Source organism: Callorhinus ursinus, unplaced genomic scaffold (genome assembly GCF_003265705.2).
Source record: "Callorhinus ursinus isolate GAN/ISIS: 27379988/994484 unplaced genomic scaffold, GSC_fseal_2.0 scaffold3, whole genome shotgun sequence".
NCBI lineage: Eukaryota > Metazoa > Chordata > Mammalia > Carnivora > Otariidae > Callorhinus > Callorhinus ursinus.
In genome coordinates this window covers 42265803-42288065 of record NW_027397065.1, presented here as the reverse complement: position 1 = coordinate 42288065, position 22263 = coordinate 42265803, and the positions used below count along the sequence as shown (strand labels likewise).

General features: G+C 40.9%; 1 protein-coding gene across 4 annotated transcripts in view; it reads right to left on the bottom strand.

The window, feature by feature from the left end:
* Positions 1–5745: 5745 nt before the first annotated feature.
* Positions 5746–22263, bottom strand: part of ATP10B (ATPase phospholipid transporting 10B (putative)) — a 275419-nt gene continuing 258901 nt past the window's right edge. For all 4 annotated transcript variants that reach the window (XM_025867091.2, XM_073890325.1, XM_073890323.1 and 1 more), the window contains 4 exons: positions 20896–20976; positions 19548–19652; positions 11665–11852; positions 5746–6773 (listed from right to left, as the gene is read on the bottom strand). In XM_025867091.2, coding sequence (XP_025722876.2) covers positions 6314–6773; positions 11665–11852; positions 19548–19652; positions 20896–20976 — 834 coding nt within the window. In that variant the 3' untranslated portion in view covers positions 5746–6313. The remainder of the gene's footprint in view (positions 6774–11664; positions 11853–19547; positions 19653–20895; positions 20977–22263) is intronic.

Here is a 22263-nt window from a genome sequence, read left to right as displayed (position 1 = left end):
TGGAACAGACCTTCTAAATTACTATCCTCCAGCCACCTAGGATGAGATCATGGGGTAGCTGAGGGTAGCAGAGGTGATTCTCAGTCTCTGGCAAGTTCACATCCCCTCTCTGGGTCTTCTATTCCTTCTCTGGTTCCTTGACCTTTAAGAAGAGGAGTGCCTGGCTAGAAGCATAGCAAATGTTAAGCTGCCCTGGGGTCTTGTACCCCCTTCCTGAAGAACCACTTTCACTGCCCAACATACTAGTCTGTTATAAATGGGGAAAGCAGGGGTGCCTGGGTCACTTAATCATTAAGCATCTGCCTTTGGCCTAGGTCATGGTCCCAGGATCCTGGGATTGAGCCCTGCATCAGGCTCCCTGCTCGGCGGGAAGCCTGCTTCTTTCCCTCTCCCCCTGCTTGTGTTCCCTCTCTTGCTGTCTCTCTCTCTCTCTCTCTCTCTCTGTCAAATAAATAAATAAAATCTTAAAAAAATAAACGGGGAAAGCAAATGGATGCTTCTTTTCAAAAGTTCTTTTTGTGAAAGGGACAAAAGCTTATAAATCTTATAAATCTTATTTTGAAGGCAGGATTGGAGGCTCAGAAGCAGCAGTTGGTGGGGTTTCAGAATTCACTTCTGCCCCTGCAAATGGGAGAAGAGAATTCTGAGAGGTGACTTACTGGAATAACCCCACCCTTCAATCCTAGGTTCAATCCCCCCCTTCATTATTCTGAGTTTTAAATGTCTAAGCAGCCCTGGAAAGGAATGCTAGTTAATCTCTGGCTGATGAGATGGTTGAAGAGCCCTCACTGAGTGTTTAGGAAACCCCAATTCCAGTCTCAGCTCTAATTCTAAATTACCCAGTAACCCTGGGCTCATCCACTTACCTGTTATCTGAATTTTGTCATCTGCATCTGCAGGGATATCTTTCAACTCATCTTGTGGGATATAGGTTAGCTGGGGTAGGAAAAGCTCATGACACTGAGGGGAAAAATATTTTTCCTAAAGGTTAAGTGTCTGGTCAGCCAGCATCCCTTTGCTGAACTGGCACTGCGGACAGGAGCTAAGGATACTGTTGCCTCCCAAGTAGTTTTGGTTCCTGAGGTGCCTGGGCTTGTCTTTCCCCAGGCCTGACCTGTGAAGTGCTGGCCTCTCTTGTAGACAGAGAGGGCACAGATGGTGGCAGTTTAAATATTGACAGAAGAGGGGCTTAGGGGCAGTGATATGCATGGAAGGAAGGTACTAGAGATTCAACTTGGTGCTTTATTTAAAGAGTAAGTGGCTGGGGAGATGGAAGTGTTGATGGAGATGATAGGAGACTAAAGTTCCTCCTTAGACACCTCAGCACCTGGAGTGAGTCTACAGCCTGTGTGAGGCAGAGAGATGTCCCAGCTCTGGCTTCCCCTTGACAGCTGGAGATGGTGGCTGCTCTGCCCTGCTTTACGTCTTTGCAGCTCCTTACTGCCTACTGATCTGAGAAAGGCAACCAGGGGCCTCGCAAAGGCTTGGGGGGTTCATTATCTTCCCAAATAATGTTGCTGTCCTCCTGCCTGCTATACTCCCTCTGAGACCAGCCCCCATTGATGAGTTTCTTCAACAGCTGGATTCACAACATTGTTGAGCACTGCCATGTATTGAGCACTTGGAACACAGCAGGGAACAAGATTGCAGGGTTCCTTCCTCATGGGATTTGCCACCATGTGCATGCATGATAGAGAATCAGACAGCTGCACAAATAGTAAACTAAAGGCTTTGGTTGCACAGGGGCATTCCTGCACTGTAACATCCCCCAAATAACTCTTAGAACCACAGAATATTAGAACCAGTCCAGTTCCTACATTGAGTGTTTGAGGAAGCCAAGAGAACCTCAGTTTGAGGTTGAAACCTGGTGAAGGGATTTGTCCAGAGTCACAGTGGACACCATTGGTGGAGCAGACTGGAAATCTGGGCTCCTGACTCCTGGCTCAGTTCCCCTTCCATTATTGTTTTCCCTGCTCTAGCTGTAGGAAGAGTCCTCAGAAGCAGCAACTCCTCCACTGATGCTAGGTGGCACCAGAATGCCTTTGAAGAAAAAGGCTCTGGGTCTCAGCTCTTGTCTGACATTGCCCAGATCCTCACTGTGGGAGTCCTGAAGTTTGGATGGGCAGGACTCCTTTTATAATGCTCTCAAAAGTCCTGCTTGCTCCAGTTCACAATCCCCACCTTCTTTGTCAGTGAAATCTTGCCTGGGTTGGAGGTGCAGGGAAGGGCTGTCTCTTCTGTGATTGTCTGGGAGAATTTGCTCCTGTGTGATTGATTTCTTGGGGCCCCTAGGGCAGAATAGAAAGTTCTGGGTAGGTGATCAGCTCAACAGGAAGATATTTTAGGGTAGTGCAGGCATGAGTTGAGTTCCAGTTCATCTTAACTGTTAGTATTTTCTTTACTTAAGATTTTGTCTGGGTGTGCAACCCAGCTGAACACAGTGTGGTCTCTCCCTGGGTCACATTGCCAGTCTGTGACAGAGCTGGGGTGGAATTCCAGCTCACTAAATACTGAACTTCTTTGCTTCTCAGGAGGATGTGGAGAAGACAAGACCCTCTGTCATCTGGTTCCTACCTGTCCCTTCAGCCCCATCTTGCTGTTGTGTAGCTTTGTGGCTAAGAGTATAGGCTCTAGTTTCAGGTTCTTGAATGCTGCCTCCCCACTTGTTAATTGTGTGACTGTGCCATGGTTATGTGACTTGTCTTTGCCTCAGTTTTTCCCTTTGTAATGGGATGTGATGGATTGCAAATGGCTTCAAATTTCTTTGTAGATCCTCCCGTGGAATGTGTTTTCCCCACCCCCTTGAAACTGGGCTGGCCTTGTGATTTGCTTTGATAGAATGTAATGGCATTGATGATCTGTGAGTTCTGTGCCTAGGTCTCAAGAGGCTCTGTGGATTCTGTTCTCACTCCCAGAACATTGCTGCCGTATGACAATGTTGGCTGACGTTCTTGAAGATGGAAGATCCCAGCCATTTCACCTCAAATTGCAGAGAATCATGAGTGCATAAGTAATTGTATTGGTCCACTAAATTTTGGGTGGTGGTGGTTTGGTGTGTTGCAGAAGCTAACTGAAATAGCAGAGCATAATATTACCTACCTTGGAGGGTTGCTGTGAGGTTTACATGATGATGTGCCCTTAGTCCAGTGTCAAGTACACAGTGGGCTTGTATGGTTGTTACTATTAACGTTATCATGGGGGCACTTACTCTTTTTTATTTGGATTCTAGTCATCCTGAACTTTCTTTTCTTTTTTCTTCTCCTCCTTCTGTATACTAAACTCTTCCTTTTCAGGGCTTTCATAGTTAATTCTCTCCATCTGCAATAGCCCTTTCCTGCTGTATTATTATCATGGTTAAAGTCTCCTCTCCTCCATGGAAAGGCCTTTTCTGATCATGCTGGGAACCACCCCTCCCTTCTTTTCCATTCTTCTTTCTTCTCATAGAGTTCAACTGTCTCATTTATCTATTTCTTTGATTACTGGCTGTCTTACCTTCTAGGTTGTGAATCCCTTGAAGGCAGGAGATGGGCCTGTTTTCTCTCCTATTTTATCCTTGCTGCCTAACACAGTGCTGTGCAGTAGGCACCCACTCGATCTTTTCTGAATGAGGGAAAAGAGGCACCTGAATCAATCTGGGTTTGAGGCTGGTGTCAGGCTTCCAGCAAGAGGAGAGTAGCCAGGTTAGAGTTACAGAGGAGACGGTGTGCTGCTGCTTCTAATTCCTATAGCCATTTTGGTTTGTGTCACACTCTCATGTTGGATCAAACATGTTCCTGACACTCTATGTCTGACAAGGTATGAGCTTCTTTAAAGACAGGAACTGAATTCCTCACAGCCCATAGCATATTAGCAGGCATCCAGTAGGGGCTTAACAGTTTATTGGACAAATGGATGGACAGACTACTGAATGAATGAATGAATGGAAAGAAGGATGGATGGATGAGAGGGTACTCAGAACTGCAGGCAATTATGGAAAACAATGTTTATTTTTTTCTAATAAAGGATAACTCATTTCCAGTCAATCAGTGAAAGGTCATAAATGTATAAAAATGTTCTAAGTACAATCATTAGCATAATGTTATAGGAAAAGTTGTTATAACCTTTTCCCTTAAGGTGGCATGTTGGATGGTCACAGTTGGTTTGGTTTCAAAGGGCGGCAAGAATAGGTGACGAGCTGTCTCAGGTGGCCCACGACTGAGGGATTTCCTAGGATGTGGGCCCTTCAGTGCTAAGACTTGGAAAACCCCAGGCAGACTGGGATGGTTGGTCGTGCAAGAAAGAGAGCAACATCACAATGGTGGGTATGGTTTAGCATTTAGGTACAGTGGTCATTTTCACAAGTTTCTCATCACCTTGTTTCCCCTTAGCTCTGAAATAGAAATCCCTGTGTTACTACTGAGGGTGTTACAGCTCTCAAAGGGTTTGCACATCCCCTGTGTATTTTTGACTTGATCCTTATGCCAAGCCTGGAAGGTAGAGCAGTTTTAACCTAATTTGCAGGTATAGCATCTTGCTTCAAGGCTCCTGGCTCCTAGAGAGTACAGAAGCAAAGACTCAAACCCAAATCTCCTGAGGCCAGTGTTCTTCCCACTACTCTGTTCTTCTCTGGAACATCCTAACTCTCTCAGTATGGCTTGCAGGAGTGGGCAGGAATCAAATGGGGAAATTGAGGACCCCATGATCCAAGTTTTGGCTCAAACCACTCATTTGGAACAATTCCTATCATTACTGCTCTGCCTGCTGTGTTCACCTGCTCCTTCTCTAGCAATCAGCATGTAGAATTATCCTGTTGGCCATTATTGGCATCATTATGTGACATAGACAGTAAAAGAGATCCAGTGTATTGCTTCCAGGGACACAATGCTTCAAATGGTCCCTCCAGTTCAGGTTTGTCAGCCGGATGGTCAGAGGATGAGCTCAGTTGGTCATTTGCCAATTTGATTGTTGAGATCTTTTTGTGCATCTTTGCTGAGAAGTTACTCAAGTGAAAAGTCAACATTGTGGGGTAGCTATGCCTCTTAGGCTCAAAGACTTGTCACACATGTTGCATCCATCCTTAATATACAGGGATTTTGCTTAATATACAGGTACCATCTTAAGGAGGAGAGGGTTCAGTAGCTGCCTCTGACTTATCTTAAAGACTAGAGATACATTATCCTTGTCCATAATAGACCTGAATTCTCTTGATAGCTTCTTGGAATTCTATCATCCATTCTTTCATTCAACACTGTTTTGAGCACTTTTACATTTTGGCATTTGTAACCTCTAGGGATAAGAAGTTTGCATAATCCTTTAACCTCTGAAATTAGACTTCCTCTGACTCTCCCTAATGTAACTGAAGCATGGGCCAGTGTCTTCCAGCTGGTAATAATCAGGGATAAGCTTAATGATAGGGTTTAATATTGGCCCTATCCTTTGAGGTGTCCTTGTTTGGGCTCAGAGTTGCTCTATCATACAGGTTTATTCTGGGCGCAGATATATTAAGGTCTATAAGTCTTAGAGCTGAATAAGGATGAGTACTTCTGTTTAAAAATAAACAAATAGCTTTAAAAAAATAGTACTGCTCCTATCCTCTTGGTATAGACTGTGGACATATGGTCCATTAGCTAAAGCTTGGGATTTCCAGTGCACCCATTCGCTTTAGCATGCTTACATTGTTGTTGCCTCTTACACTAGCTATGGATCTACAATTTTCAAAAGTGTCTGTGACACTGAGTTCAAATCTACTCTTTAGATATGGTTTTCTTTGGCTTAGAGACAGGAAGCAACCAATTCTCTATGAATGAAAATGTTAAACCTGACGTAATTACCACTGCAATACACTCAAGATGAAGTACCTGTATATATGGGTCTCTTCTGAAACTTTAACTTTCGGCACAATAAGATGAGGTGATGGCTTGACAAGCCCAGAAACTTCCATATCCTGAGAGATTGCCTGGGTAGATATATCTCTTGGAATCTTGGAAAATTATGGCCCAGTTGTGTTAGCCATTTGTTCTACTTACCTAGAAGGTCACAAGAATGTCTCTGGGCTAAAAAAATTTTAAAACTCAATGCATTAGACACATAGCTTCCTTATAAAATTTTTGTTTGCATTATATGCTGCCTGGCAGCAGGAGAAAGGTAGAGGTGGGTTGGTTTCCAGTCCTTTGTCAAAGCCCTTGGGGCCAGCATTTTCTCCAAGGACGTCAAGCCTGGTTGGGAGCAAATAAATCTGGCATGGCCTTTCCTCCATGAAGACGAAGAGTCATAGGTTAATTAGCCCATTGATTGGGTGGCTTCCTCTGAGTTTGTACAGATTTCTTCAGGCCATTTATATGGTCAGTGAACTCTGGGATCGGCGATGACTGCCCCTGCTTGAGGGCCTGTACTCATCAGTCTGTCCACTTGAATAGGCTCCCGAAGTCGTTGTCTTACTAGGCCCCAGAAGCAGGTATTCCCTGGATGAGAGTTTAGCTGAGGAGTCCCCTGGGCATGGGTGATCCTTCAGATGGTCTCTGCTGCATTTCTCTCCATGCAGCACCCAGTCCTCCTTGTACTTCCGCTCTGGAGGGCTAGAGCTCTTTGGGGTGCTGGCTCTGAAGGCTCGTTCTGGGACAGGTGGCACTGGATGGTGGGTGTGCTGAGCCTTTCCAGGAATAGGGACAGGCCTCTGTCTGCTTCTCCAACTCTGCATTTCTAGGTCTCTTTTGTCTGTCGGGAGTTTGTCGATTTTCTGAGCTTTTAAGATCAGAGACTTCCCATAAGTCCCTTGTAGAGATAGGAAAAAGTACCTGGTAGGAAATAACAGAATAAAAGTACTTTGTTTTTTGTGGACTTCTTGAATTTCAGCATTGGAAGAGGCCTTAGAATCGAATTCCCCAGACAGGGCAAGATTCTGTTTGTTACGTCCCTGACTGTTGGCTATCAAATCTAGGCCTGGGCGCCTCTGGTAATGGGGAGTTCAACAGTAACAGAACATAACAGCTAACATTTATTATGTATCCGAGCTATCCTAAATGCTTTAGACATTAACTCATTTCATTCTTCCAACAATCTTGGGCTGTCTGTACTTTTGCTTCCCCCTGTGTACAGATGATGAGACTGAGGCAACAAGGGATTAAGTGATTTGTCCAGAGTCTCACAGTAATGGAGCTGTGATCAGAACCAAGCATTCTGGATCCCAAGGCTTTTATCCACCATGTAAAGGTGGTCCATTTCTATTTCTGGGCTATTCTAATTCAGGCATATGTACTTGATTTATAATGTCAATCCTTTGTGGAACTTATTAATTTTTGAGTAGTTTCTAAATACAAACTCTTTCCCTGAATCTATGGGCTGGCTTGACAGCATCGCTGTATTATCACTACAAGTGCCAAGAAGGGTTTCCCAGGGTCTCCAGAGAAGTTAATTGACCTCCCTGATGATTGACCCAAGTGTTCCCTTTGTCCCTGCCCAGTTGAATGTGGACTCTGGGAGTCTCTTTGTTTAGAATCTTTTCTCTATTCCAAGTTTAGGGAAGGAAGGAGTGAGGAGGTGAATAAAACTATGTGGTGTATGGAGAAAGAATCACACCATTACACCATCTTGTGATACTGGGCAACTCATGTTCCCTCTTTCAGTGTTGATTTCTTAACCTAAAATGTACTTCAATTGGTCAGGAGAACACTCATGGTTTTTTTCCAAAAAAAATCCTTTAAAAAGTTTTATTTCTAAAGCCTTATAGAAAGGCTCCATCCTTCCACTATTGTCTAAAAGCTTTAGGGTGACCTCAGGGGCAAGGGGTTTCTGAAGACAACAGTAGGTCCCATGGAATCAGATAAATTTCCCCCAATTCTTTCTCATCTCACCCAGTGAGGCAGTACAGGTGGCCATGTATATGTTTCAGGAAAGATTCAATTTCTTGGAAATTTGAATATTCTCAGTTTAAGCCTTTCCCCCAAGCTATCACTTTCCTTTCTCCATCCATTTATTTAACAAATACCTGTAAAGTTCCTACAATAGGCCAGGCCCAAAGGGATTAAACTGTGAGCAAGACAAGGTTCTTGCTTTCATGTAGCACATAAATAGACTTCTAAATGGAGAGAGCAATGAAAAGTATCAAACACCTGATCTGGTGTGAGAGACCTTCCTTGAGAAGGAAACATTTAAGCTGAGGACTGAGAGATGCATAGGAGGTAGTCAGGCAAAGGGGGTGAGAACAAAATCCTGGGCACAATGGCTGCAGTACAGAAAGTGAGGACAAGGGTGGGGACATATGGGACGGAAGGGGTTGCTAGGGCCAGAGCAGGCAGGGGCTGTGGCCAGATCTTGTTTTTTGTGCTTTACGGTGATGGTCTTGGGAAGCTCCTTTGGGGGGGGGAGGCGAGACATAAACAGATGATGACAAGATTACACTTTGACACAATGATAATGGGTTAGAGCAAACCCATTGGGAGACTGCTGAAGTAATTTGGGGTAAAAAGATTAGAAATAGAAATAAGAGATGGATTTGAGAAATACACAGGGGATAAACCCACCTGGTTTTCATGACAAGTCACATGTGAGGTGGTAGGTGGTATTAAGGATCCTAGGGGTCTGTCCTGGTCCTAAGTGGGTAACATTTGATGGAGAGAACTCTGAAAGAGACCTAAGTTTCTTTGATGGTGGTGCTGATAGAGGATGGATCATGAATTAAATTACAGATGTCTCTGTTTCCTCAGACTAAATGTGCCTAGTGGCAGTGATGAGAGGTAGTTAGAAAGATGTATCTGGAATTCAGAAGAGAGACTGGACTGGGAATTTATATTGGAGAGTCATCTGTTAAAAATGATATTTAACTTCATAATAGTGGTTGCTATGTCTATGGAGAAAATATAAAGTTAGAAGAACCTAAGACCAAGGGTAGACATCCACTATGTCAAGAACACGAACCAGCAAAGGAAACAAAGAAGTAGGAGAAAGACCAACAGAGTGTTGTGTTACCGAAGCCAAGGAAAGAGTGTGCAAGGACAGTTATCCTCCCTTATAGCTAATTAAGAGGCTGCTTTGTGTTGTAAACTGAGTGCACTGGCTTCCTTTTGTTTTATCTGTAAAATAATTACATGTTCCCAGTTTAAGAAAATCCGTACAATTCTCTTATACTGCTTGAATTAATTAGACCAAGCTAAGTGAGGTCACAGCTAGTGGGTTAATTATCACAAGCTGGGTGAGTGAAATCAATCTCCATTATGATAAATATAGCTTACAACTTTAAGTGAATGAGTAGTTTTCTGTGGCAAACATTCTATCATGTAGATTTCTATATGAAACATTTATTGTTCCAAGGTTATAAGTCTACAGTCCTTGGAACTATTAAAATAATCTTTTCTCTATCAGAGGAAATGTCTGCTTTCTTAGTAAACAACATTAAGCAGAAATCCAACTTTATGATGATGATAAAGAATAGGCAGAGATTTAACTTATATGCTATGGTAGTTAGCAAGCAAGTATTTGTTAACCTTTTCCTAACTTGTCCCTCATCTGTTATAACAAGCTGTAATGTTGAAGGCTTGTCTTTTCAAAGTAGGTGTCAGCAGTCTTCATACTTTTCAAATATCCTCATCGAACTGGTTCGTTTTGGCTTTAAGTGTTTTCCAGCCAAGGGTAAGACAAAGAATATAGGCTGATAATTTTCTTTCCATTCCCTAAATATGACACAGAACAGGGGAGCTCAGTCCTTGGCTTGTGGTGATCATAGCTGTGTTTAACCCAAAAGTGTGAACAAGAGTACTTAACCCACAGTTTGATGCCCTTCTCCAATGAGGGCACAGTCTTCATGGTCTCTCCCAAGGGGTTGGGCAGAAGAAGGGGTGGGGCGGGCAATATGTCCTTTGAGGCTTGTACTTGTTCTTAATTGCTTCCTGTTCTTCATTCAAGGCCCTCTTTCCATACTAGTCACTTTCCCCTGTCTTATGGTCAAAGTTATATCTGAATTGTCTATTGGATTGCAGGTTTCTTGAGAACAAGGATCCTGTTTTATTCCCCTTTCTGTTCTTCTAACATCTATTGCTCATTTATCTCAGAATGCAGCCTATGTGACAGGAACTGTGCTGTTTTGGTTATATAAAGATAGGGAGGATACCTTCTGTCCAGGAGTTAGTGGTCAGAGATAGACGATTTATAACAAATGGCTAAAGGCAGTGACAAAGACACACCCAGGTGATGGGAACACATAAGAGAGGGGGACATATTTCTACTTGAGGAAGGTAGGTGAAATCATGGAAGGGTTGGAATTGGTCATGCCTGAAATGTCAAAGGATGAGGAGGTTTGGTAATAGAAAGTGTACGCCAAATAGGAGGAACAGCATGAATAAGGGCAGGAAGGTGAGAAGGCATGGACTTTCAGAGAAGTACAAGAAGCTTGGTAGTGTGGAGCCCGAAGTTTGAAGTAGGGAGTTGAGGGAGGGATGAAGCTGTAGAGCCCAGCAGGGGCCACGCAGGGAGGCCATGCACATAGAGCATACTTAGGATACAACTGATGTCTGTGTTTGCAATCTAGGTATCTTCAGCCTCCAACCTTGCATCAGAGGTCAAGGTTCTGAGCTGGCTTAGGACAAGGAAATGGAGACCAACCTAGGTTAAGCAAGCTGCCACATTTATTAAAGGAAATATGACTAGCTATGGCTCTCTAATTTTGGATTAGAAAAAGTTCTACGCCATGTTGAGATAGTCTGTTTACTACAGATTATGATGATAAGGTGGCTGAATTTTGATGTTCAGAGTGGTGGGATCTTAAGGATGGAGAGGGGCTAAGTCCTGCCCACAGGTACATGCTCAAGTTCACTGACTGTTCTAACTAGAGTGTGGGCTGCAGAATAGAACACAGGCCACTGAATTGGGAGAATCCAGCTCCCACTGTAATTTGTGGTGGACTTGTGAATAGTCCCTTCTTGGGACTTAACTGTCCCATGAGCAAGTGGTACTAGAACTATAGCTCTGCCTAAATTCTAGGTGATGGCAAAAGCAAAACAAAGTGCTAGATAGTGTGTGGCAAGAGCTTCAAGGAAATGCAAGGCATTATTGTGGCTATTCTTCTGGAAAAGTCAAATGCAGAAGGTTTAGGATAGAAATGTTAGAAATAGTCCTTGGGCAGGAATGATTTATTTGGTTAATACACATTTTTGTGTGTAATAAATTTGAGTAATATTAAAAAGTTGGCTATTTCATGCAAAATTTGAATTTCTGTAAGAAATCTCAAGCTCTGCAATGCTAAGACTTGATCTTTTCTGGGGCAATGATAGGGAGAAGCTGAGAAGGTCTTTCACCCCATGTCTGTACTACACCTGGTTTGCTGCAGTTGTGTGCCCATGCCTGTAGTTATTAGAGTTATGAGACTCCTGGGCTAATAAAGGACCACAGACCTTTTCAAAATGATCCTTACACACAACAAAATTTGTAAAGCAGGAGGGCAGAAATTACCATTTTACAGATGTCACAACTTAGGCCATGCCAGTTGGTGATTTTGCTACTCTGTGGCTGACCTGGGATGACAGTCCATGTTATTTGCCTTCTAATTCATTGTTCTCTTTGACCTAATACCCTGTCTTTGAAACAATAGCCTCAAGGTTCCCAGCAGGAGTCAAACTCCTGACTCTTGGCTTATGAAAATAGCTTATTAAGGGGGCATTGGTGGTTCTAGGTAGAAAACAACCCCTGTGCTCAAACCTTGGGAGAAGAGCCATGACGGGTGTGAGGAAACAGACGAGGTAGAAAGTGGGGTCTGAGAGCTGGCCTTCCATCACCCAATAGGGATTGGTGGGACTGTTGCAGTTGACGCAGGTGGCATTGTAAACAAGGGATGCCACAAAGTACATCAGGAAGCTGCCTACAAGAACAAGCCCGTGGATAATGGTCTGTGGAAGGAAAGGAGAAGTAAACACTGTTAAAACTATAGCTTAGATCAGGGGGCAGTGCAATCATGGCATCTGACTAACTTTGTTTTAAGCATTTTTTTTTGGCGGGGGGGAATGCAACACACATAAAAAATTCAAAAAAGCATGCAGTTTAATGGAGCATTAGAAAGCAAACACCCATGCTGCCCTCATCCAGAATTTGAACATACATACCCAAAGAGCCCCTAGAGATCCTGTCTCACCCTTGACTTTGGTGATCATTACAAGCCATCCTTTGTAGTTTCACTGCCTATGTACTCTGCTTTTTAAGTGTTAGATAAATAGAATCCTATTTGGTGTGAGGAATCCATTTTTTCCACATGTGGCTGCAGTTTATTCATGTTCAAAGCAGTACAGTGTTCTGTTGTCTGATCTTATTTTGTCCTGTTTTATGTTCTTTTATGCACTCTTATCCTCTTTTAAACTTAGTATTTTGTACAATTTCATTTTTTCCCTTTACTGGTTTGAAAGTTATACACTCCAGTTCTATTCTTTCAATGATTACTCAATAAATGATAATAAGCAATCTTAGCACAGTCTAAAGTATGTAACTACTTTTCCCTACTCCTGAATCACACAAGGGCTTTAGAGCACTTTAACTCTGTTTACTTCCCTGCTGACTTAAATCTTACTGCTACTGCATATTTTAATTCTATCATCTTTTAAAGCAGACAGATCATTATTATAGTTGAATATCATCAACATTTGTTAAAATTCACTTGATGTTTACCATTTTCTGTACCTTCATTCCTTCTTGCATCTTGGACCTTCCATCTGAGATTTTTTTTCCTTTTGCTTTAAGTACATTCTTTAGAATTGCCTTTAGTGGAAATCTGCTGGTGATCTATTCTGATGCTTTATTTCATTCTCATTCTTGAAAGACATTTTTGATGGATATAGAATTCTTGTTTGGCAGTTTTTTTTAAGCATATTTAAAATAGCAGTCCATTGTCTTTTGGCTTTTGTTGTTGCTTTTGAGACATTTCTTATCTGTTGTTCCTTAGAAAGAAATGGTTATCTCCTAAAATCTGGCAATTTTTTTTTCTAAGTATGCTCCATGCCCAGCATGAAGCCAGCCCATTGTAGGGCTTGAACTCATGACTTTGAGATCAAGGTCTGAGCTGAGATCAGGAGTCGGATGCTCAACTGACTGAACCACCCAAGCACCCCCAAATCTGGCTACTTTTATGGTTTTTGTCTTTAGTATTCTATAGTTTCTTTATGATAAGTATTTCTTTTTATTTATCTTGGTTGGGTTTTGCTGATCTAGAATTTGTGGGTTGATGTATTTCATCATTTCTGCAAAATTCTTAAGTCACTATCTTTTCAACTATTACCTCTGTCTCATTTTCTCTCTCCTTTACTTTTTTTTTTTTTTAAGATGTTGTTTATTTATTTGACAGAGAGCTAGAGAGAGAGCACCAGCAGGCAGAGCAGCAGGCAGAGGGAGAGAGAGAAGCAGGTTCCCCGCGGAACAGGGAGCCCGATGCGGGGCTTGATCCCAGGATCCTGGGATCATGACCTGAGCCAAAGTCAGATGCTTAACCGACAGCCACACTGGCGCCCGTCTCCTTTATTTCTTAGATTCTGATCAAACGTATGTTAGACCTTTTTAGATACCACCCTATCTTCTATATATCTTATACCTTTTCCATAATTTTCATTATTTTTCTTCTGTTTTACATTCTGTATAATTACTTTTGACCAATTCAATAATTCTCTCCTTCAGTTTTGTCTAATTTTTTTGTTAAGCCAGCTACTGTATTTTATTTTTAAAAGTTTTATTTGGTCTCTTTTCAAATTTGCTAGATTGCTTTATATAGTTTATCAATCCCTGCAGATATTTTAAAGCTTAAACATAGATTTTTCTATAATTTATATCTGGTAATACCAACACCTGAACTATGTGTTTCTGATTTTTTTTTAAACCTCACTAATGGGTTTTTGTTTCTTTGAGAGTTGGGTGTTTTTTGAATATGTGAGGCTCAGAGCCCTCGAAGAGTTGGTAGGAACAATTTTGAGGCATGGGATGAGATACCTTTCTCTAGAGAAGGCATGTTTATTTTGTAATGTCCTTGGCAACTGTCAGTCTTGGGTCACTTTAAACTGACCTCATACATCAAAATTTGGCTCACCAAGGTGATACAAACCTGGGCTGCAAATCTGTATGAGGCCAGCCCATGGTCCATTTCCTAGGACAGGTCCTTTATATTGATTCTCCCTGCTTTGCTCACAGTGGAAATAATCCCTGCAGTACCTGCTGGGGAGCTTGAACAGGCAGGTCCATTTTGGGTGTAGCCTTACCCTGAGGTATAGCTTTGGGATCCTAATGTAATGTGGGCTCTTATTAGACTCCTGCCTTGGGTGTCTGGGTTTGATTTCTGAATATTTTGCTCAGTCAAGCTGCCCCAAAACAAAGTTCTTTTTGGGCAGGGTTGCAGACATCCTCAAGGAAACAGGTTTGGCTCTTTCTCTAGACTCCCCCTTTCTCAGAGGTTTTTGTCTTTACTATTCTGTCAGCTCTTTTATGCTTTTGAAGTAGTTTTTTATTTTTATTTTTAGTTTTCAGTGGGAGAGGTGATCTGAATAATCCAGCCCCTGATCCTGAAGAAGAAAGCAGTTAGTTAATTCTTTTCAGTTGCTTTGGTGGGAACTGTGAAAACTGACAGTTACTCAAATTCATGTTAGATTTCTACCCAGGAAATAGACTGTCTTGCTTCAAGTACTTTCAAAAGTGAAATATACTTTTTCATAATGATTTTAGTAACTGACTCTTTTTCCAAAAGCACCAGAAATTACAAGTAACTACTGGTTTAGCCGGTCTAGAAATGCATTGGGTGGGTTAATAATGCTGAATGATGAGTGAAAGGAACAGGTCCCCCTCTCTGAAAGCAGATGGATGCAGTGTTGTGAGAAAGTGGGCTGAGTGACCAATGAAGATACAGAATTTTTAATTCATCACCCATGTAATACACAATCGAGGCCTGATTATACTTTTCAGGGCCTTCTGAAATGTTAAAAATCTAGTGGTTAAGAGGTTCATGGAGAGTAGAATTCCTCTTGGGAAATATCTTGGGGTTTTTTTTTTAATGTAATTAAATTGTGAAATATTTCAAGCATAAGATAGTATACCTCATATAACCAACATCCAGCTTTATCAATTTTAACTGTCATATTTCCTCCAATTATTATTAAAAAAATTAACATATACAATTAAAGCACCCATGATTCCCTTGCAAATGTTTTCTCTTTAGTCTTGAACATAAATTCAGTGGTTCATCATTCTTTTTTTTTTTTTTTTAGTGGTTCATCATTCTTGTGCATATTTTGTACATACATGTTTATGAATGCTTCTTTAATCCTTTAACTTTTTTCACTAGACCTAATGCTTTGGAGTTCCATCTATGTTGATAGATCTGGCTTTGGTTATTTATTTTAACTGTTCTAGTATATGAATATGCCACAGTTTATTTTCCTGTTGATGAACACTTAGCCTTTTTCCTTTATTTTTTTTCCTGCTATTAAGAACAATACTGTAACAAGCATTCTTGAACACATCTCTGTATATAACACATGCAAGAATATTTCTAGGGTGCATCATACTTAAAAGTAGAATTGTGTCATAGCAGATGAGTACTTAAACTCCTCCAGCTATTTTCAAATTGCTCTCCAGAGTGGTGGCATCAGCATATAGTTTGTGGTCTACTACCAGAATATGAAAGTTCCTTGGTTGGGCTTTATTATCTTTCACACACTGCTGAGTTAATTTGTCAATAATTTATTTAGAATTTTTATATCTCTGTTCATTTAGTGAGATTGCTCTATAATTTTCTTTCCTTGAACTGTCTATGCCTATTTTGGTATCAGGATTATTTTAGCCAATTTCTTTAATGGTGACCGGTTTATTCAGGTTTGCTGAATGACCTTGGTTATGTTTTGGTAGATTTTATATTTAAAGAAATTATCAACTTGTTTTAAATTTTCAAAAAATACTTAAATTGATGTCCATAATTATCAGTCTTTTTCATATTTTTGTGGTCTTTTCTTGGATTGGTTTTGTCAGAGATTAGATTTTTTGTTTTCTTTAGTTAAAATTCCAGTTAACATACAGTACCATATTAGTTTCAGGTGTAACGATATAGTGATGCAACAAGTCCATACAATATCCAGTGCTCATCAGAACAAGAGCACCCCTTAATCCCTATCACCTATTTAACCCATCCCCCACCCACTTCCCCTCTGGTACCCATCAGTTTGTTCTCTATAGTTAAGAGTCTGTTTCTTGGTTTGCCTTTCTTTTTGCTTGTTTTATTTCTTAAATTCCACATAAGAGTGGTATTTGTCTTTCTCTGACATATTCGCTTAGCATATACTCTCTAGATCCCATCCATGTTGTTGCAAATGGCATGATTTCATTCTTTTTTTTATGGCTGAGTAACAGAGATTAATTGTTATTAGGGTTTTGAGGAACAGTTTTGGTTTTATTGATCCTTTCTTGTTTCCTTGATTTTTCTCTTTAGATTTACATGATAGTTTTTTAAGTTCCTTGAATCGAATTCTTGTTTTTTATCTTTTTGCGTTTTAATAATAAAAGGATTAGCTTCAACCCATAAGTTTGCATATATGGTGTTTTTATAGTCATTCAGCAATATGATTTACTCTTGACCTCATGAGTTATTTAGAAGTGCATTTTGAAACTTCCAAGCATGTTAGCTTTGTTTGACTATCTTTTTATTGCTTGTTTTTAATTTAAATGCATTGTCAGAAAGGATGATCATGATTCTTTCAAATTCCTGTAAGAATTCAGAATTTGGTCTTTTACTTTTTGATATATGGTCTGTGTGTTTTTGAAAAGATGCATGTTTACTAATACATTAGATCAAATGTGATAATTTATTCCAGGCTTCTATATCATTTCTATTTGATCTGTTTCTGATAGAGTTGTATATAAATCGCACACTACAATTGTGAATTTGTCTATTTGTCCTTATATTTACTGGACAAAAAAATCCAATCTGATAATTTTTGCTTTTAATAGGTGAATTAAATCCATTAACATTTATTATGAATACTGATATATTTAGATTTATTCTGAACATCTTATTTTGTGGAGTTTTTTGTCCATCATTTTTCTTTGCCCTTATTTATCTTTCCTACATCCTGCAGAATTGATAGTTTCCTATATTCCTCTTATTTCTTTCCATTCCTTTATGGTTAAACCTTAAGTTTTGAAGATATGTTTTCAAGTATTAAGAGAGACCTTAAGTTTTGAGACACGCTAAATAAATATGGACTTTTATGGAAAAATTGACAGTTAATTGCATACTTCTATTCTCTTCCTATTAATGATGAAGGCTTTAGCATAAATTACCTATTGAACAGTCCTTTCTTACCATGATATTTTTTCTTACAGTTTTGGCTTTTATGTTCTTACAGAAGTATGTTTGTTTTTTTGCTGAGGGTCTGGGAGTAGCAAACCTTATAATGTCTGTTTATTTGAAAATATCATTTATTTTGCCCCGATTTTAAGTGATGTGTAACTGTTATTTCCCCTCAGGTCTTTGAAGATAATTACTCCATTGTCTTCTAGCTTCTATTGTTTGTCAGTTTAACTGCTATTCCTTTTCAAGTAAGTTGTCCATAGCCTCTGGTAGACTTTACGATTGTCTCTTGTACACTATATAGTTTCACTATGATATATCCAGGTGATATGTTCAGGTTTATTTTGATTAATTTTCTTTCTCAATGGTTATCTCTTCAGATACTGTTTCTCTACCCTTTTTTTTTTCTTCTTCTATGACCCCTATTATGTGGATGCTGGAGCCATTTATTCTAGCTATTATTCCTTTGAATTATTTTATCATATTTGTGTGCATTCCAGATGAGCTCCCAATATCTTCCAATTTGGTAGTTTACTGTTTGCCAGAGTCTGATCTAGAGTGGATCCCACAAATTGCATTTTTTAAAAAAGATTTTATTGATTTGACAGAGACACAGTGAGAGGGAACACAAGCAGGGGGAGTGGGAGAGGGAGAAGCACGCTTCCTGCGGAGCAGGGAGCCCAATGTGGGGCTCAATCCCAGGACCCTGGGATCATGACCTGAGCTGAAGGCAGATGCTTAACGACTGAGCCACCCAGGTGCCCCTGCATTTTTTATTTCAATTACAAAATTGTTCATTTTGAAGAGTTCTAAATGTTTCCTTAGCTTGGCTCAGTTCCCAATATTAAAATTGTGTCTTTGACTCTTATCTACCTTCCTCATGGCTTCTCATAAAACTGTAATTCCAAATAGCATGTCCTTGTCAACTTTTCTTCAGCTTGCTTTCTTAAGTGGGCAACTCTACCCCAGACCATGAACCTAGCAGTAAACAGGGCTCCATAGGAACCAGACTCCCTACAGCCACAAGTCAGTTTCTTGTCCTAGTTTCTGGGAAAGCCTTCAGTTTGAGCCAGTCCAGTACCTCCTCCTCCCCTGTCTCATTGTTTTTCAGCCTCTTCTGCTGCTGGTGCTTCTTGAAGAAATTTATCCTGTGCTTAAGCTTGGCTATACCTTCTTGGTTTTATCACTTTGTTCTATTTGTCTTTGGCATGACCTGGAATAGAGGGTGTCTGTGATCTCAAGTTTCCTTGGGTGGCTCTTACTAGCTCTCACGACGTAGGCTGATCTAATTTAGTTAACATCCATTACTTTGCAATATATGTATATCAAGTGATTATCCTGTATACCTTAAACTTATTGAGGTATAATTGACTTACAGCACTGTATAAGACTAACCCCCCATCCCCCCCAAATCCACAAAGTGCTCTGGGAAGTTAAATAAGATAATTAAAAATCATATAAATAGGTACCTGGTATATGATTTTAAGCTTTTAGTTTTTATAATTATCGCTGACTATAAGAATTTAATGAGAAAGCTGTCATTGACTTCTTAGATACTGAAATGTGATATCTGGACATGCTTGAGATGTGTTTACATGAAGGTAGCCCTCTAATCTTTTACCCTGAAATTAAATGGAGAGCATATGCCTCCCTAACACAGCCTCAAGTATGGTCAGGCTACTGCTTTCCTCTCTCTGAAATACCCCAAAGTTTTTAACCAAAAATACCTATTTTTGCAACAAATTGTCTCATGGTTTTATGGGTCTTAGGTTTATAATCCTGGACTGATGATAAGCAAGTTAGGTGAGGGACTTTATCTTTTATACCTGTCTCATCCCTGTACAAGTGGGACACAGGAGTTCAGTAGTTATTTATTATTATTTTTTTATTATGTTCAGTTAGTCATCATACAGTACATCATTAGTTTTTGATGTAGTGTTCAACGATTCATTAGTTGCGTATTACACCCAGTGCTTATCACCACATGTACCCTCCTTAATACCCATCATGCTGTTACCCTCCCCCGCCAAACCCCTCGTAACCCTCAGTTTGGTTCCCGGAGTCCAGAGTCTCTCATGGTTTGTCTCCCCCTCTGATTTCTTCCCATTCAGTTCTCCCTCCCTTCCCCTGTGGTCCTCCGTGCTGTTCCTTACGGTCCACATATGAGTGAAACCATATGAAACCATAAACTCTCTGCTTGACTTACGGAGTGGATCAGTGATACAGAGTAAAACAACTCACATTTTTTAGGTCAAAGGGGTTCTGAGGTACTTACCCAGGTCTTCATTTCCATTGCCTGGTACAAGAGGATTGTGGTGAGGGAGATGGTATTGATGGGTGTCCCAAAGGTAAAGACGTCAATATCAGAATCTCTGTAGGTCTGCAGAGGAGGGAAGAACAGGCACTGTTAGACATGCCCTGGGATTCAAGGTACGTGTCGTGGGTGGGGAAAGAATGAGGAGAAGATATGCAGCTGCCATCCATGGGGAGCTGCCCCAAGGAACAGACAAGATGAGGAGTGAGTTAATAGGGCTAAATTCCTCAGAAACACATTTGTGGCAGAAGCCATGATGGTTATTCCAGAACATTGTGGAATGAATGAACAAAGAATTTATTGGGCAACCGGCAGGCACAGTGAAAACTGATGAAGATACTTGTGTCCACCTTCAAGGAGTTTATAGTCTACTAGGCAGGGAAAATGTGGTACAATTAAGGGGATAAATCATGCAATGGTACAAGGTATACAAAATACCCCGGGGGTACAGAAGAGAAGAGAAGATAATCAGCTGAGACCATAATAAGAGGAGTTAATCTCTTGAAAAGAGAGAGGAAAGTCAGACCAGGCAAAGGTGAGAACTTGAGGGTGAAAAGTTCACATAAGCCTAGACGGTAGGTTTGTTGAGCACATAGTGGGGGCAAAAAATGAAGCGGGAAAAGCAAGCAGAGTCCTGGAGAAGGAAGGTATTGTAAAACAGGAAAGTCAAATGAAGCACAAAATGACTGCCTCCTTGACCCATCTTGTTGCTAACTGCAAAAGAATGTGAGGTGGGGTAGACACCATTCTGGTTCCCTGTCCAGGAGACATAGAGCTATAGTTCACTATCTCAATTCCCACTCTTTAAACTGGGAACTAAATTGAGATGGGGCTGGTATCCCTTGCTTTTATTTCAGATAATGTAGTATCCCTTATTGGCAGAACTTACTGCCTGAATGCATGCTGCCTCAACCCTGGAATCACAAATCTAAATATAAATCAAATACCCTCAGTGTTCAAGTAAGAAATGGTAAATGAGTGTAGAAGACTAGGTATAAGACAAAAGGAAGTGGTAGGGACCATGGCAAACTGGAGAACATGCACCCCATCTAAACAGGGCTGTGAGTCAGTTCTGGATTTTTGCCATGTGGGAAAAATGAGCCAGTGTAATGATAGCTTCCAGCTTTTCAAAACCTGGCAAAAATTAAGATGTTTTCAAATACTCTGAGTTGGATGTAGTCTGCAGACTACCTGCTTGGAGCCTCTGTGCTGCAGTGTCCAGAAAGACACTACTAGTCTAGGATTTCATATTAACAGGACCAGTTCCACTCTGTGATTTGTGTGATTAGAATGGGATTATAGAACTTACCAGGTAAGGAATGAAGAAACAGACAAGGCTCTGGTAGAATGCATCCACTATGGAAATCCAGAAAGTCATCGGGTTGTAGCACTGCCAGGAAAGAACACATCAACCACCCTCAAAGAAAGCCTCCATTCTTTGTAAGCAACTTTCTTGTGCTACCTGGACAGAAAATATGGTATTTACAGTGTTCTTAGAGGCAACAGAATGGAAAAATTAAGAGCATAGACTTGGCGATGACAGACCTTAGTTCAAGTCCCAGCTCTGCCACTGGCTGTATGACCTTGTGACAGTCACTAAGCTGCTTTGATAACCGGTTCTTCTTCCACAAAAAGGATAAAAACAACACCAACTATCTCATTGGGTTTTGTGAAATCTAAATGCAATTGTGCTTTAGTACCCAGGAAGTGCTCAGTTATTAATAACTACCATTCAGGGCACCTGGGTGGCTCAGTTGGTTAAGCGACTGCCTTCGGCTCAGGTCATGATCCCTGAGTCCTGGGATCGAGTCCTGCATCAGGGTCCCGGCTCAGCGGGGAACCTGCTTCTCCCTCTGATCCTCTCCCCTCTCATGCTGTTTCTCTCTCTCTCTCTCTCTCTCTCTCTCTCAAATAAATAAATAAATAAATAAAATCTTTTAAAAAAATAACTACCACTCATTAGCACGTTACTAGTGCTAATACACACTTGGTAAGTTTAGAGATTCTAAGGTTTCTACATAACATCTGATGGAGAGGGAGCTCTCCATCACAGTCCAGGATCACAGATTCCCAAGAGACAGGGCTCAGTGGCTTCAGAGACAAGTGTTCTCCTTTTTGTTTCCCTCTTCCTGCCTTCCCTTGAAAAAGAAACTGTTTTCAATTTGTTTTTGCTACATTAACTTTTCTTACTGTTAGATACTCAAGGAATACATTATACATCTAGCACATCAATGGGAGGAGAAAAATCAGAAGAGCTATGGGTGTATGTGTGCCATTATCACGTCTCTCTTGCCTGATGTGCTAGGGTTGCTGTGTGGCTCTCCTCCCATTTTTGGGTTAGGACTGGGCTTGGTTCTTTGTTGGCTGTCCACAAAATACTACTAGCTCTCAAACACCACATCTGGCTTGGCCCTCCTTTCTCCCAGGCACAGAGGTATGCTCATGCATGTCAATGTTCCTTTTCCCAGAACTCTTCCTTCAAGGCAGTCAGGTTCCCTGTCTGTCTCTTCCATCTAGTCCTGGGCTGTGTCTGTGCCAGTCTGACCACCTGGAGTACCCATGGTCTGACTTCTCCAAACCATTCAGGGTGTCAGTGTGACCTCTTTTTGCCTTCTAGGAGATCATCCTGGTGGTTTCCTAGGCCTTCTTTAGTCTATGGGCTACCAGCAAATTCCAG